Source organism: Psammomys obesus, unplaced genomic scaffold (genome assembly GCF_907164565.1).
Source record: "Psammomys obesus unplaced genomic scaffold, mPsaObe1.curated_primary_1811, whole genome shotgun sequence".
Taxonomy (NCBI): domain Eukaryota; kingdom Metazoa; phylum Chordata; class Mammalia; order Rodentia; family Muridae; genus Psammomys; species Psammomys obesus.
The window spans coordinates 3,676,487-3,691,881 of record NW_026591918.1 but is presented as its reverse complement, the minus strand read 5'-3'; the positions used below and the strand labels follow the sequence as shown (position 1 = coordinate 3,691,881).

General features: G+C 48.6%; 2 protein-coding genes across 3 annotated transcripts in view; one reads left to right on the top strand and one right to left on the bottom strand.

Moving 5' to 3' along the window:
• The window catches only part of Plac9 (placenta associated 9), a 13,352-nt gene extending 3,743 nt beyond the window's left edge, over positions 1–9,609 (top strand). Inside the window, exons 2-4 of the mRNA XM_055612428.1 lie at positions 7,116–7,213; positions 8,869–8,989; positions 9,319–9,609. Of these exons, the coding sequence (XP_055468403.1) occupies positions 7,116–7,213; positions 8,869–8,989; positions 9,319–9,329 (230 nt within the window). The 3' untranslated portion in view covers positions 9,330–9,609. The remainder of the gene's footprint in view (positions 1–7,115; positions 7,214–8,868; positions 8,990–9,318) is intronic.
• Positions 9,610–11,496: 1,887 nt separating this feature from the next.
• The window catches only part of Anxa11 (annexin A11), a 45,566-nt gene continuing 41,667 nt past the window's right edge, over positions 11,497–15,395 (bottom strand). For both annotated transcript variants that reach the window (XM_055612385.1, XM_055612384.1), the window contains 4 exons: positions 14,922–15,017; positions 13,937–13,995; positions 13,673–13,795; positions 11,497–12,252 (listed from right to left, as the gene is read on the bottom strand). In XM_055612385.1, coding sequence (XP_055468360.1) covers positions 12,193–12,252; positions 13,673–13,795; positions 13,937–13,995; positions 14,922–15,017 — 338 coding nt within the window. In that variant the 3' untranslated portion in view covers positions 11,497–12,192. The remainder of the gene's footprint in view (positions 12,253–13,672; positions 13,796–13,936; positions 13,996–14,921; positions 15,018–15,395) is intronic.

The window sequence follows — 15,395 nt, the reverse complement described above, 5'->3', positions numbered from 1 at the left end:
GTGTGGTGTGTGTGTGGTGTGTGTGTGTGTTGTGTGGTGTGTGTGTGTGTGTGTGTGTGTGTGGTGTGTGTGTGTGTGTGTGTGTGGTGTGTGTGTGGTGTATGTGTTTGGTGTGGGGGGATGTGGGGGGGTGTAGGGGGAGGCAGAGAGGCTCTCACTATGTAGTCCTCATAACTGGCCTGGAACTCGCTCTGTAGACTAGGCTGGCCTTGAACTGGAAGAGACCCACACGCTTCTGCCTCTCAAGTGCTGGGATTGAAGGTGTGCGCCCCATCCTCACTGAATTCTAGATGCCCTGAAAATGAAACATAGTGATTTATTTCTTACAACAGGAGATAGCGGACCGGAAGATAGAAGAACTAACCTCACACAGCCGCATCACCAGCAGGGACAGTGTCAGGCAGACGGGTTCCTTCTAGCTGTGTAACCTTGCATATGGCACTCAAACTTTTGATTTTGCAAAATCATAACAATAATTTGGGGCTTGGGGTTTTTTGACAATTTTTTTCTTTTCTTTCTTTCTTTCTTTCTTTCTTTCTTTCTTTCTTTCTTTCTTTCTTTCTTTCTTTCTTTCTTTCCTTCCTTCCTTCCTCCCTCCCTCCCTCCCTCCCTCCCTCCCTCCCTCCCTCCCTCCCTCCCTTCCTTCCTTCCTTCCTTCCTTCCTTCCTTCCTTCCTTCCTTCCTTCCTTCCTCTTCCTTCTTTTTTTCTGAGACAGGGTTTTTCTGGCCATCCTGGAACTCATTATGTAGACCAGGCTGGCTTCAATCTCAGAGGTGCTGCCTACCTCTGCCTCCCGAACGTTGGGTCAAGATGTGCACCCCCCCACCCCAGCTGAGACAAATTCTTGCAGTGAATCCCAGGCTGGCCTTGCACTTGGAATTTTTCTGTCTCAGCCCTTTAGGTGCTGGGGTTATGGGAATTCCTTATACTTAATGTAAAATAATAATAATAATTTTTAAAGATGGAGGAGAAGATAACCTAGCATTGGAAGACTGAGGTGCCAGAAGATTGAGAAAGAAAATGGGTGACTTTATTTATTTAAATGCTCAGCCCTGACAACACACATGGAAGTGACATTATACAGACTGAGCAGGTTATATTTAAGAATGTATATTATATATGCATGTAATCAAACGTTCTTTAAAAAGCCATGAATTTGAAAGAGATCAAGTAGGGGTATATGAGGGGATTTGGAGGGAGGAAATGGGAGGGAGAAATGTTATAATTATAATCTCAAAACTAAAAAGGAAAAAAGCTAGAATTAAATGACTGATACATATGCTCATATACATTTTTGCAAAAACGTTGACACGATAAAGGGCCACAAAGCAATAATAACTGAGAAGATAGAGTATGGCTATGCCCGTTTCAAAAGTAACAAAAGCCAGGGTCCAACAGATGGAATTGGCTTGCAGAAGATAATCCAGGCAGGTCAGGGCTGCCCCTGCGTCCCTGTTGGCGAAGCCCCTCTGGAACATGGTACCTTCTGACTTCCTGTATAGATCTGGCCCTAGAGAGATGTCCGGAGACCTGATCCAAGTGACCTACATTGAGCTCTAAACTCCACTCAGAGGCAGAGCAAGGGGCTCCCTGATCTACCCGCTTCATCATTCTCAATCTTTATTTGTTCATCTGCTCAACGCCCCATCCTAGTTTGCTTTCTGTTACTGTGATGAACGCTTTGACCAAAAGCAAGTTGGGGGGAAGGGAAGGGCTTATTTCATATTATGTCCATTAAGGGAAGCCAGGACAAGAATCCAAGGCAGGAACCAGAAGGAAGGAACTGAAGCAGAGGCTGTGAAGAACACTGCTCACGGGCTCCTCTCCATGGCTTCGTAGCCTGCTCTCTTATGCAGCCTAGGACCACCTGCAGGAGCGGAACTGCCTGTAGAGGCCTGACATCTCCCATACCAAGGGAGGAAGTCGAGTGAGAGACAAAGGGTGTCCCACAGACTGTGCCTCTGACTTCCAACTGTATGTTGGTGAGGTTTATCTTGGTGGGTTTGAGGCCTCAACTTCCTGGACTTTGGGGAGGGTTAGTTTATTATAATTAGTGGCTTAAATATACAGGGTAGCCAACAGAATCTGGGATCATGGGTAGTAGAGCTGCCTACAGCTTGACCATCAGCCACTGTAGCTTTGACTAAACATATGAGAGAGAAATATTTAGGGGGTGGTGATTGACAGGGGAGGGGGTCTTCATTACAGCAGCTTAACTCGCATCCTAAGAAAACACTAAAACCTAAAAACAAAAGCATGGGCAGGACACTGGTAAGTTTCTCAGTGACCCATGAGTCTCAAAAATCTTGGAAAAAACAAAACAAAACAAAACAAAACAAACACACAAACAAAAAACTGCCAAAAAAAGACTCAGAACAAGATGGGAAAGAGAACACGGCCTCCCACCACCACCGCCAAGCAAAAGCAAACAAAATGAAAGATTTTTGGAATCTAACTCTCTCTTAAAGGAGAGAGATTCTTGGCCTGTTTCAGTCAGAGGAGCTTAATGCAGAGCACCTCCTACAATCCTTTAAAAATACGACTTTGCTTCTCCTCTAGAAGAATCAAAACCCATTAATGGTTTTGAACGCATCACAAATATTTATATAAGTATGGATGTGGTAAAGTTTATTATCCTACTACGTCGAATGTGGTCAAATATCATTAACCCCAAGTGGCCAAGTTGCTGGTAAAAACAGAATATGGTTTTGATGATTACTGTGGGTACTTTCTCAGTGTGAGTCCCAGGTACATTAGGTTGCCTTGAAGGGCTATGAGTGGGCGGGGCTGTATAGAGGAAAGACTGGTGGCCGGGCCTCTTTAGTTAGGTCAGCCAGCCCAGCACCTCTCCTGATCTCTGGGCTCACCTCATCACAGAATGCTGCTTTACCCATGGCCACCAGCCAGGGTACAAACAAGGCTTCAAGCAGCAGCAAGGCCAGAGAAAACAACCCCATGCTCTAGGAAATCCATTTCAGCAGGCAGAGTAGGGAGGGCAGATGGAGGAAAGGGAGGAAGGGAATGCCCGGAGGGAGGGAGGGCCCACAACCTAGTGCTCACAGGCTCAAAGTCCTGTGAGGTAACACAGCAGTCCTTTGGCCCCTCCACCCATACTCTCACCCTGCAGCCAGAGTGATGATGAGAGACAGAGAGAGAAACAGAGAGACAGAGAGCCCAGTTTTTGACTTGCCCAAGTTTTCATCACCGGAAGTGGGCTTCCCCCTTACTCATCCAGCTCTGTCCTCTGAGGCCCCAGGCAACTTCTGAAAGACAGTCGTACCCTAAGCCTGCGTCAGGGAAGCAGAGCCTCAGCCTAACCCCACCCAGCTTGACAGTGCAGGCTGTGGAGGCCAGAAAGGGAATGGCTGAGGGTGAATCTAGGTTGAGGGTGTAGGCTGAGAAGGCTCTGCTGGGTGTTCACCAAGCAGAGCTGCGCTGAGGTTCTCTGCAGGGGAGAGCTGGTCAGGCAGGACACTTGTCAGTGTGTGCTCCAGGATTTCTGTCAGATGAGTCCCCAGGAGGCCTGGATGAGCTCAGAGCACAGCTCAGTCCAGATGTGAGCGATTAGTGCTGAGGGAGGGGAGTGACCTCACCCCGGCTTCCTCCCTGGAGGGATCTGGAGCCAAGTTAGACCTCATCATAGGCTACGGAGAACTGCGGAGAGAAGCAGATGCGTGTTGCTCAGGATACCCACAGCTGCCGTGTGTCACTAGCTCAGCGGCTCTCCCCCTTCCTAACGCTGCAACCCTTCAATACAGTTCCGCATGCTGTGGTGACCCCAACTACAAAATGACTTCATTGCTACTTCAGAACTAATTTTGCTATGAGTTGTAATGTAAATATCTGGTATGTAGGATTTCTGACATGTGACGCACACGCACACGCACACGCACACATGGACACACAGGGAGAGCATACAGAGAGGGCATCTATGCAGACTCCCACCAGGATAGGTTCATCTTCCTGGCCCACCCTGGAGTAAGAGGAACTCTTCCTGCCTCCTCTATGTCTCTCCAGGCAGAGCTCCCAGCTTAAGCTGAAACAGAATGTGGGCTCACCTTGCTAAGGCTGGTCTGGACCTCTTCTGTCTCTCTGAGGCATCTCAGACTGGAGCACAGTCTTCCAGCAGGAAGGTCCAGACTGAAGGTCTCGTCTTTGTCCTTACCACTTTGTATCTGCTTGTTCAGCCCATCATGCTTTCTGCTTTTAGCTCACAATTCCACCAGGCAACCAATTTAAATTATAAAAACATTAAGAGGTGGAGTACATGGCCTAGCAGTTAACAGTGTGTTAACAGCAGTTTACAGTCCTCTTATGGAGGACTCTGGCTCAGTTCACAGCACCCATACTGGGTGGCTCACAACTGCCTCTATGTCCAGCTGCAGAGGATCTGGTGCCCTCTTCAGGCCTCTGTGAGCACTGGCACTCACATGCACATACACAAACACATACACATAATTTAAAATAAATGTCTGAGTTAGAGAGATGATTTAGCAGTTAAGAGCACTTGCTACTCTTGCAGAGGATCTGGGTTAATTCCTAGCTTCCATAAGGAAACGCACAACTCCAATTCCAGAGGACTTGATGTTCTGTTCTGATCTTCCCAGTTGCCCCATGCACACAGTGCAGGTAAAAACACCCACATAAAAATATAAAAAAAGAAAAAGAAAACAACGCAGGTAAAAGCAGAGGGAGAGCTGAATGACTCCCAGAGTCATTGCTCTGCGTGCCCATTCATACTTCTCACTGTTCCTCCACCATGCCTGGGTTTCTGAAGTAAATCTAAGACTAACACTTCAGCAGTAAATATTCTAACGTGGGTCTCCCAAAGACCCATTTCTACACATGAAGAGCCAGCACCCCACTTGTCCTAGTTGCTTTCCTGTTGCTATGATAAAATACTCCAACAAACTTTGGGGGAATGTCTATTCTGGCTTAAGCTCCAGAGGGGTTACAGTCCACTCTGCTGGGGAAGGCATGATGGTAGGAGCATGAGGCCACCCCATCACATCCCACGGGCAATCCAGAAGCAGAGGGGAAAAGAGGAAATGGAGTTGGAATAATAATAACAAAACAAAAAAACAAACAAAAAAAAACCCCACTTTTTTTTTTTCGAGACAGGGTTTCTCTGTGTGTAGCCTTGGTTGTCTTGGAACTATGTGGACTAGGCTAGCCTTGAACTCACAGAGATCTGCCTGCCTCTGCCTCCCAAGTGCTGGGAGTAAGGGCGTACACCACCACTCTTGGCATAATAATAAAACTTAAAGCCCACCCCTAGTGACATAATTTCTCCAGCAAGGTTCCACCCTCTATACAGTCCATAACCTTCCAAAACAGCATCACCAGCGGGGGACCAAGTGTTCAGACTCGTAAGCCTATGGGAGATATTTCACAATCAGGTCATAACACCACTATAACATTCTCTTCCCTTCCTCAAATCAGTAGTAGCACCATGGCCTTTTGAACAGGGTTTCTAAGTTCAGTGAAAGGGAATCATTTGCCCTTCACAAAATGTTCTCTACTAATTACCTTGCAAATGCTATAAGAAAATATCTGAGCGTGCTCAGTGGTGCATGCCTGTAATTCCAGCAGTCAGGAAGGCGGAAGCAGGAGGATCTCTGTGAGTTCGAGGCCAGCCAGGACAGTCAAGGCTACACAAACTCTGCCTCGTAAAACCAAAACCAAAAGAAAAAAAGAAAAAGAAAGAGAGAGAGAGAGAGAGAGAGAGAGAGAGAGAGGAAAAGAAAAAATGAAATATCTGAAGCAATCTAGTTGGTGGTGCCAGGTACAACCTCAGTGAAGGAAGAGATGAGTCAAGAGTTGAGAATATGTATTAGTCATAGTTCTCTGGAAGCACATCCGTTCCATCAGTTTTGTCCCTCTAGGGAATGCCTCACTAAGAATGAATCTATTGATATTTAGAAAGTGGATTTCTTAGAATGGCTTACAGACCATGGTCCAGCTAACCCAACGATGGCTTTCTACCAATGAAAGACCCAAAAATCCAATAGATGTTCAGTCCATGAGTCTGGATAGTTCAGCTGGTCTTCAGTATATCATGAAATCCTAAAGAAACAGACTCTAACAGCAGTGAAGGAATGGACTTACCAGTAAAGCCAAAAGACAGGGAGAGCAGGCTTCCTTTTTCCATGTCCTTTGTCTGTTGTTTTTCGAGATAGAGTTTCTCTAGGTAGCTCTGGCTGTCCTGGAACTCACTCTGTAGATCAGGCTGACCCTGAACTCAGAACTCCACCTGCCTCTGCCTCCCAAATGTGGAATTAAAGGTGTGTGCCACCATTGCCTAGCCTTCTGTATCTTTCATATAGGCTGCAAGCAGAAGGTAAGAGTTCATTTAAAGGTGGATCTTCCCACCTCAAAAGATCGGGATAATTAACTAATTAAGTCAAATAATTAAGATAAGACCTCACAAGTGCACCCAGCTACTTGGGTTTTAGATAATTTCAAATGCAGTCAAAAGACCAGCCACTCTAGTAGGTTAGGCCTCTGATCCTCACTGGCAGTGTGGCTTTGGATGTGGTCTCAGCAGCTCAGACTAGCTGGTTCCCAGTGAGGAGGTTGCTCGGTCTCCTCCCTGAGTTCTTCCTGCTACTGTGTGGCTCATCGCTTCTCAAGCAGATTACTGCTTCCCTCCAAAGTCACATCCCATTCTCCACGTCTGAAATTCAAAACACTCTCTTCAAACATTTATGGAGGCTCATCGAGGCCCCAGATCAAAGCCAAGGGCTTTGATACCAAGACCCCTTGCTGGTCGAATCTCACATTCTGTTTCTCTGTACGCATTCCAACCACCTGGATGGTTTGTTCAAGGAAGACATGCTTCTCTCCGTATCTTTGCAAGCAGTCAAACCTTGCCTGTCTTGACTCTACCAGCCTAGACACTGCCTCCTTGAAAAAACCCTCCTGGGTCTGTAGACAGGGGCATGGCTAGAGAGGTGGCTCACATCTCCATCCTCTGCTTGTCCTTGTGTCTCATTTCAGCATCCACCTCACTTAAGCCTGGCGTTTTCACAGGACTCTAGTGTCACAAGGAAACCACTGGCTCTACAGTGATAAGGCTTGTTTTTGTTTGTTTGTTTGTTTGTTTTTCCTACAGCTGTTGAGTCTACCAGTTCCTCCAGAGAAGAGCTACCTTGGAGCCCAGGTTGTGACAGACATATGGCTGTCCAAGGCCGTTTAGATGTCATGGAAGAGGTAACGAGGGCACAGGAGGAAGGAATCACGAAGCTTCATGGCCAGCTGCCAGGCCAGAGGCTCTGTGGAGTAGAAATGTCAGAAAACCCAGGCCAGATCTGTTCCCCAGCCACCAAGTTAAATGCTTTCTGTTCCAACTGGGATGTTCAGCCAAGTGATGTCTTATACCCCACCTTCCAGAAGGCATTGCCTGAGATTTTTCCCTAGTTGGGTGAACTGGTTGGTTTCATCTGTCAGCTTGACACAAACTAGAGTCACCAGAGAGGAAAGAGCCTCAGTTGAGGAAATGCCTCCATGAGATCCAGCTGTAAAGCATTTTTCTCAATTAGTGATCAATGAGGGAGGGCCCAGCCCATAGTGGGTGGGGCCATCCCTGGGCTGGCAGTCCTGGGTTCTGTAAGAAAGCAGCTGAGCAAGCCAGTAAGCAGCACCCTCCATGGCCTCTGCATCAGCTCCTGCCTCCAGGTTCCTACCCTGTTTGAGTTCCTGTCCTAACTTTCTTAATGTAGAAGTAGAAGCCAAATAAACCCTTTCCTCCCCAGCTTGCTTTTTGTCGTGGTGTTTCATTGCATCAATAGAAACCCTGAGACATTGGAGTATGGGGGGAATGGAACCATCAAATTTTGTGATGAATCATAACTAGGGGTTCATAAATTTGTGTGGGGAAAAGTTTTACCTTTACTGCTGAAAATGGTTTTTTTGGTTGTTGTTCTCTTTTGTTTTTGTTTGTTTGTTTTTTGAGACAGGGTTTCTCTATGTAACAGCCCTGGCTGTCCTGGAACTCACCCTGTAGACCAGGCTGGGCTCAAACTCAGATCCGCATGTCTCTGCCTTGTGTGTGCTGGCATGTGTCACCACTGCCTGGCCTAATCCCAGGACTTTCAAAGTGGAAGGAGAGAACTGACTCCTGCAAACTGTTCTCTGACTTCCGCACACTCCCAGTGCTGTAAGTGTGCACCCCCGCCCCCCCAAAAGCGGACAGCTTTTAAGATTGACTTCTGGCCTTTTTGCCCCCTGCCCGCAAGGTAGTAATAATAATTTTTTTGAGATAAAGTGTTACTCCTATCCCAAGCTGGTCTGGAATTTGTGGTGATCCTCCTGTTTACTAACTTTTGAGCTTACAGACATCAACACCTAAAGTAACATAGTTTTAACATTTGAGTGCTATTATAATGTAGTTGACACCATTGTTTTTCTGTTTTAAGCATTAAAGCACTGTTCTGGCATGAAGCCTGTAGGCTTTACTAAGTTGCCAGCAGGATCTGTAGCAACACACACCCCTTTAAGCAACTCCTACGAACAAGAAACTTTAAAATCCCAAACCTGTCATTTAATAAAGGTGCCACCAGGGGGCGGTGTGACAAAAGGAATGTGCATTCTTTTTGCCAACTCCCTAAACAAAGAAAAAGGTGCTTTGAAAGTCTGGCACCTTTTTAATGCCAGACAACAGGATCCTTAAAAGGGTGAAGGGAGCAGCCAGTGATGTTACATGGGAAAAGTGAGCAGAGATTGGGTGAGAGCCAGTATTCCACAGCACCCAGAGCCCTCTCCTTCAGCTAGGACCTGGGCACAGCGGATTTCTTTAGAATATCACTAAGCTAAGCTAAAGTTGGCCTAGCTCCTGAGCTTGACTCTCCCCCACCCTCCCACTCTAGATGGTGGAGAAGACGGTGGAGCACCTGGAGGCAGAAGTGACAGGTCTGCTGGGCCTGCTGGAGGAACTGGCTTCAAACCTACCCCCAGTCCTCAGTCCTCAACCTGACCTGCTTGGAGACGGTGAGTGGCTCCAATGGCTGAGGGACGCCTGCTGGGCCTGTCTCCTAGGGCCCCTGGCAGCAGAATGCACAGGGGGTGCTGTCTATGCAGTCCCAGCAACTGAGTACCTCAGTCTCCAAGAATCCTGGTTTCTGTGCTCCTCCATCTATTCTCACCATCCATTGGCACCCCGGATGCCCAGGCCATCCCCCAGCTCCCTGAGGCCTGTTTCTTGCTGCTGCTGTCCCAAGTGATTGTGAAGCTGGAGGCGATAAGTCACTGGGCTCAGCAAGGACAGGGAGCCCTTCAGCATCCTCTGCTGCTCACTCGGGAACCCTCTTCTCTTGCAGATCTCTTCTGACCACCAGGGGTCAGAAGCCAGGAGCCTGTCATCCCTTTGAGAACCAAGCCAGATCTTGCCTTCCTGCCCTGCATGTGAATAAAAGCTACTTAGGCTGCTGTGTCTGCTCTTGTTTTGACCTCTGAAACCAGAGCCCCAGCTCTTTCTATCTTGCACCAAGCCCCACATGCTGTTCTAGCCCTAAGTGCTGGATAACCTGTGTGTCCAAACTTCCAACCTTCTAGGGACAAACCACAGAGACTGACTCACAGAATGTGAGACTCCTGAGGCCTCGAGTGGTAACCGGCCCAAAAGGTCCTTCATGCAGCTTTGCTATTCAAACTTGACCGCAAAACAGCAGCCAGTGCCACCCAGGGGACTGTCAGAAACGAAAGATCTGGGTCCCATCCAGCAACCCCCGCCCCCCATCAGAATCTCTGACTTCATGTGATTCCCCACCCTGACCACCTGGTGGCGAGGGGTTTGGGTGCCCACTGAGAATCTCGTTACCTGGTTGGGAATCTAGACACATTTCCAGCCTTTTTATTTCTTTTTTAATTGTATTTCAGTAAACAAACTTCACATTACGTAAAATTCACTTTTGGGGAGTGGAGGTAGGGACAGCACGGCTCACCATGTAGCCCAAGTGGGGATTAAAGGTGTACACCCAGCAAAACTCACCAGTATTACCTGCACAAATTGTGGTTTCTATTGTGTTCATCGCGTTACAAGTCAGCACCATAATTCCATGGCCATTTTCAACACCACAGAAAAAAACCCAGGCCTACACACCTCCTCTCCCAGCACTCTAGAAACCATGCATCTTCCTGGACTTGCCTTAGGGGCTCCTTCTGTGAAAGGAATCATGAGTGCTATTGTATCAGGCTTTCACTGGACAAGTTCTGAAAGTCCACCCTTGCAGTGTGTCTTCCTTTATACAGCTGGATGACATTCTATTATATCACTAGACTTGTTTGCCCACCTGTCAGGGGCTCTTTGCGGTGTGTGCACTTTGGGCTGTGAACGTAATTCACGACACTGAGCGTCATCTCTCCTCCCCCTGTGGGGGAGAAGTGAGGATTGGTAATCCGCAGCTGGCTACTCCACTGAGGCCTCTCTGGAGTTCTGGCCAGGGCCCAGGAGGCTAGACAGGTACCTGATTCTCTATAATGTGTCATTATCTGGAGTTTTCTAACACAGGGACATGACAGGAAACCCCCACCCCCACCCCCCGCCGCCACTAAGCCAAGCTCTATGCTCCTGGGCATGACAATGAATCCTAGAAATTGTTCCTGCCAGTTTCCTTCTCTGGATACCAAGGAGCAGAAAGCATGCAGGGCGAGCCAAGAGCGTCCTTCTGACACAAGCTCCCAAGGTAACACGCTGCTGGGGCACCTCCCTGAGAGGTCACCCCCAAAACCACATAAATTCCTTGCTGTCCTTTCCCAGGACCTGGGCGACCAGCCATTCTTTTGACCTGGTTTTTAAACTCTATTTTATTGAAGTATTTAAGCCTCTACTTCCCTTCCACCAACCTTTTAACCCTAGGAGAGAGGTTAGTGGGGAGAGGAAGTGCAGACCCCTTTACTTCTCCTAGCTGTTTAGGGCTTATGGGTTCTTTTGGGGCTATACTAGTTTTCGTCAACAGCAAATGCAGCAAGCCATCTCATTCAAGCTGCTGCGTTAAAGCGTTTCTCACCACCTGTGTCCTCCAAGCCTTCACAGCAGCCGTTTCTGGTCCCTCCAAACTGCCACACCTTCTCTTTCTAGCTCAGTCCTAGACCACACCCCTCTCTGTGTTGTGCTGCGTCAGGCAGGCCTTTAACCAGCTCGCAAAGACCACGCCCCAAAGGAGGCCATTATCAGCTATGGACAAACTAAAGCCCAAACTAAAATCCCACCCTTGGAGTTAGAACAAAAACATATTTACATCATATAACTGAGGTTTTAAAGAAATCAACACTTCAATTACACGCAGGAAATTCTACCCCCTCTGCATCTGGCTCCAGTCCTGTGCCCCATCATTACCTGGGCTCTATGTAGATCTAGAGAGCATCTTTAACACATGCTTAAAACACAACCCCTGCCAAGTAGCTTATGCTTGGGATTTCCCCAGTGTATGTTTCTAGTTCAGCACAGGGCCAGAACCCCAGTCAGAAAGTGGAAGAAAACACGCCGGCACCAGAAAGACATTTCCAGAATGTTCCAGAGCTGGCTGACTTTAATTTGGAAACAGCTTTTGGCTACAGACATTCAGGTTTAAGGCACATTCCAAACTACAAGGAGCTCTGTCATTGGCAGGAGGCTGGCTTTAATTCTTGCATGATTTTGCATGGAAAATGGAACAAATGATTTTCTGGCCTTTTTCTAAAAAGAAGTGAGTTTGGCAAAAACAAAACTCATGATGAATTCTCACCAGACGCGACAGTACCCTTACAAGACCTCCCGTTTATCACAGGCAAGGACAGGGTACCCGCCCACTCTCCTTAGAAACATGTATATAGTAAATACGCTTGTATGCATCTCTCTGGCAATGATGGTAAAAAAGTTTTCAAATAAAAATATAAAATCACATGTCTATGACACAGCTAACAGTCTTAGCCACAAGCAATGAGGAATGATTGCAGGAGCTAGGAGAGAAAAACATCTATTCTGAACAGCAAAAGGCTGTGAGGGCCTGGGAAATGGCGGCCTGAGAACCCTGGCCCACCTGGGCCCTTTCGGCACAACATGAGGATGAGGAGGGACCAGAAGGGAAAGGCCATGGCTTTAGGGAAGAAATGGTGTGCCTGGGGATATTGGATGGATTAGGAAAAACCAAAGGATGCTCTTTGGGTCTTCCTGGACAATGGCAGCAGGGGCAGAGGTGAGGAACTGTCTCTGCTCAGTCGTTGCCACCACAGATCTTCAGCAGAATCTTCCGGTAGTCCCCAGAAGTGTCCCCCTGGTTACAGAAACAACAGAGAGGGTTAAGGGAGCCAAGACCACTTCCTTTCTGGCCCCAAGTGTCCTTGTGGAGAAGCACCCCTGTCCAAGAGTTCCCACGCAGAGTATGCAGTGCAGAGACCTTCCCTGAACAAGTTCTGTCCAGTGTCCCCAGACCCTACGTCAACAAAAGCCAAAGGCTGGCGTGATGGCACGTGTTTGTAACCCAGCACAGGAAAGGTGGAGACAGGCAGCTCCATGAAGCGTAGATCACTCTAGCGTAATCAGCAAGCCCCAGGTCCCAGTCAGAACCTAGCTCGAAAATCAGCATGAACAGCTCCTGAGAAATGACGCCCAGCGGTGACTCTGGCCTCCACAGGCATGTGTGCGCGTGTGCACAATGCATACATGCGGTATCAGTCACCTACTGCCAAAGCCAGATAAACACCTACAACATTTGAATCTGCCTAAGGATCACCGTCCAGGCTAATCACTGCTCTTGGCCTAGAGCATTTATATTGGGGTTCTACTGTAAAGCAATACTATTGTCCCACCTTGGAAGGCCATCTTTGTGACCACCCATGGAGAACACCACTACTGCTACAACCTCTACTTCTCAGATCAGTCTCTGTGCTGTGCTCGCTCACGGCAAGGTCTGTGACCTCTTTAGCTACCACAGCCTACTCGACACCCAGGCCACACTCTGGCAGTAATGACAAATTCTCTGCTACCCTCATTTCCATAGCACGGCCGTGGAGGCCGTCTTTTCTTCAAAGATGAGCCCAACAACATAGCAAATGCTGTTGAGGCTGACCGGGCCCTGCAGTGCTGGTGACTAAGTGCCAACTTCTGCCAGCCCAGCTGTGCCACAGGGTGTTTCTTCCAGCATTTGTGTAGACGGCCGCCACCATCGCAGCTGTGCAGCAGAGACCTGGGGCGGCCGGGCGGTCTTCGGACACTGCTCAGGGGTCATGAGGTTACCAAGTATTTCCAGGATCTGACCACCCAGGCTGTGACCCCAAGGCTGAGCTACCTATGTGGTCTCCACTGTAAAGTGAATGGGGAAAAAGCTAGACTTCAGGAGGCCAGAGCTGAGCCCCACAGACCCGTGGGACATGAGCTCTCCTTGGTGAAGCACATCTCCAGAGTGATGAGGACTCTAAAGGTCAGGGATGCGGTAAAATAGGGCCTGAGACTTCTTTATGCCATTGACAGACACTCTGTTCAGTTACCATGCACTGAGATCCTAGAGGGTGGGAGCACAGGGTCATAGGATTGGGACCTGCTCTATCCTTGAAATTTTGTGATCAGTTTGGAGGCAACTGGATGAAGCCCACTCGGCCAAACCCAGGGCTGCTCTAGAGGAGACAGGAAGGAGAAACGAAGGGCCTGGAGGTATTGGGATGGGAGAGATGGCCTTGTTGGCCCCTGATCCTTACCGTGATGTCATGGTACAGTGACTTGCCGTACATCCGCTTATACTCTGCTCGTATATCCAGGAGGTCAAGCTCGCTGCGAGACACCATGATGCGAATCAGCGTCCGGTCTTTTGTTCCTGCTCCCTAAAGAGTCATCCAGAGAGAGTATGTGCATGGGGCTTCTCCCCCCCCACCCTTCCTGAGGCCCCAGCCCTCCTGTACCTTTATACTTAGCCCCCTGGGAACCACCCAGATTAGGGCACCCTGCACACAAGAGCTACGTACCCTCATGGCCTTGTTGAGCCTTTCAGCAAAGAAGGCGGGGGTGTTCTTCAGGCATTTCACTATGAGAGAAACAAAGCACAAGGGCTGCAGGACACAGGACAGCACACACTAAGTGTCCTCCTAGGAAACCTGGACATCCAATCTGCCACCAACCATCTTCCTGCTGACTGCGAGCCCATGAATGCAACTCCACACAAGGCAGGACCACCGACCCAACCTCCTCCTTGGCACCACTGAGCAAAAACAGGGCTGTGCAGAGAGAGCACCGGGGCTTAATGTGGAGATGTTCCAACTTCATGGGTGCCTAGGCACAGGGCGAGGGTCAAACAGAAACACTCATGGAGAAACGGAGGCCAAAGGGATGTGGAGCTATTCTCAGGCCACGCAGAAAAACGAGAGTGTATGGTCTGTTCTAGACAGAGAGATCCAAGAAAAACATACTAAAAATAATGGGCAAACTGATGTCCTTTAACAAGTATAAAAAGAGGAGGTGGCAAGGAATGCAGGGCAAGAACCCAGCTCCATTAGGAAGTTGCTAGAGCGGCCAAGACTTGCGCACAGGGCACTCCCCACGCTGCAGGCCTGGCCAGTGCTCCCTAGAATGGGCCTGTTTTGCTGCTGCAAGTAAAAACCTTTCCATGTGTTTCCATCACAGACAGCTGACAATTGCCTGCAGGGGTGTATTTTTAGAGGAAACTTGGCAGGATGTGAGTCACCTCCCCAGGAGAGCAGCTGGACCGGCGCCCACTAATGCCCACAGAGCAGCTCCTTTCTGCAGAGCTGCACTGCAGACACAAAACCCAAGACCCCTCTGTCCCAGAGGCTGGGCACTCATGGATCCCACCAGCCAGATGGTCCAGATTAGCAAACTCAGATCCTGTGGTTCTCACTACAGCACCTTCCACCGAAGGACACTAAGTACCGGGCTTGCAACTCACACTGCCCAGCGGGCGAGCACACGGGCGAGCCAACCCCCGGCACTTACCCACAGCCAGCATGCCCTGCTCCAGGTCCCCAGACATCTCCCGGCAAATGCTCTTCTCAATGTCTCGGCCAGTCATCCTTTGATACTCGTTGAAAACTAGCAAGAAAGCAGAAGGGACAATGTCATAGTCTGAATCATGTTCTCCAGATTTCTATGTTGTGTCCTGACCCTCAGCACCTCAGAACAGGTATTAAAACAACGCCATGATGGTGGTCCCTCAGCCAAGCTAACTGGTGGCATCTACAAACAGGAGGTCGGGAAATGTGTGTGGACTGACAAATCTTGGCTTGCAATGGGCTGACTTGGGGTCCTTTTTCTTTTACTTTTCACATGCAGCCACAGCTCTCTAAGGCCTGGTAAGTACTCAGCACTTCATAATCACAAAGCACCAATGTATGTCAGTGTATTTTGAGTCTATTTCAGTTCATGCTGGGCTAAACTATGATTTTCAGTGTAAGGCATAATAAATACATT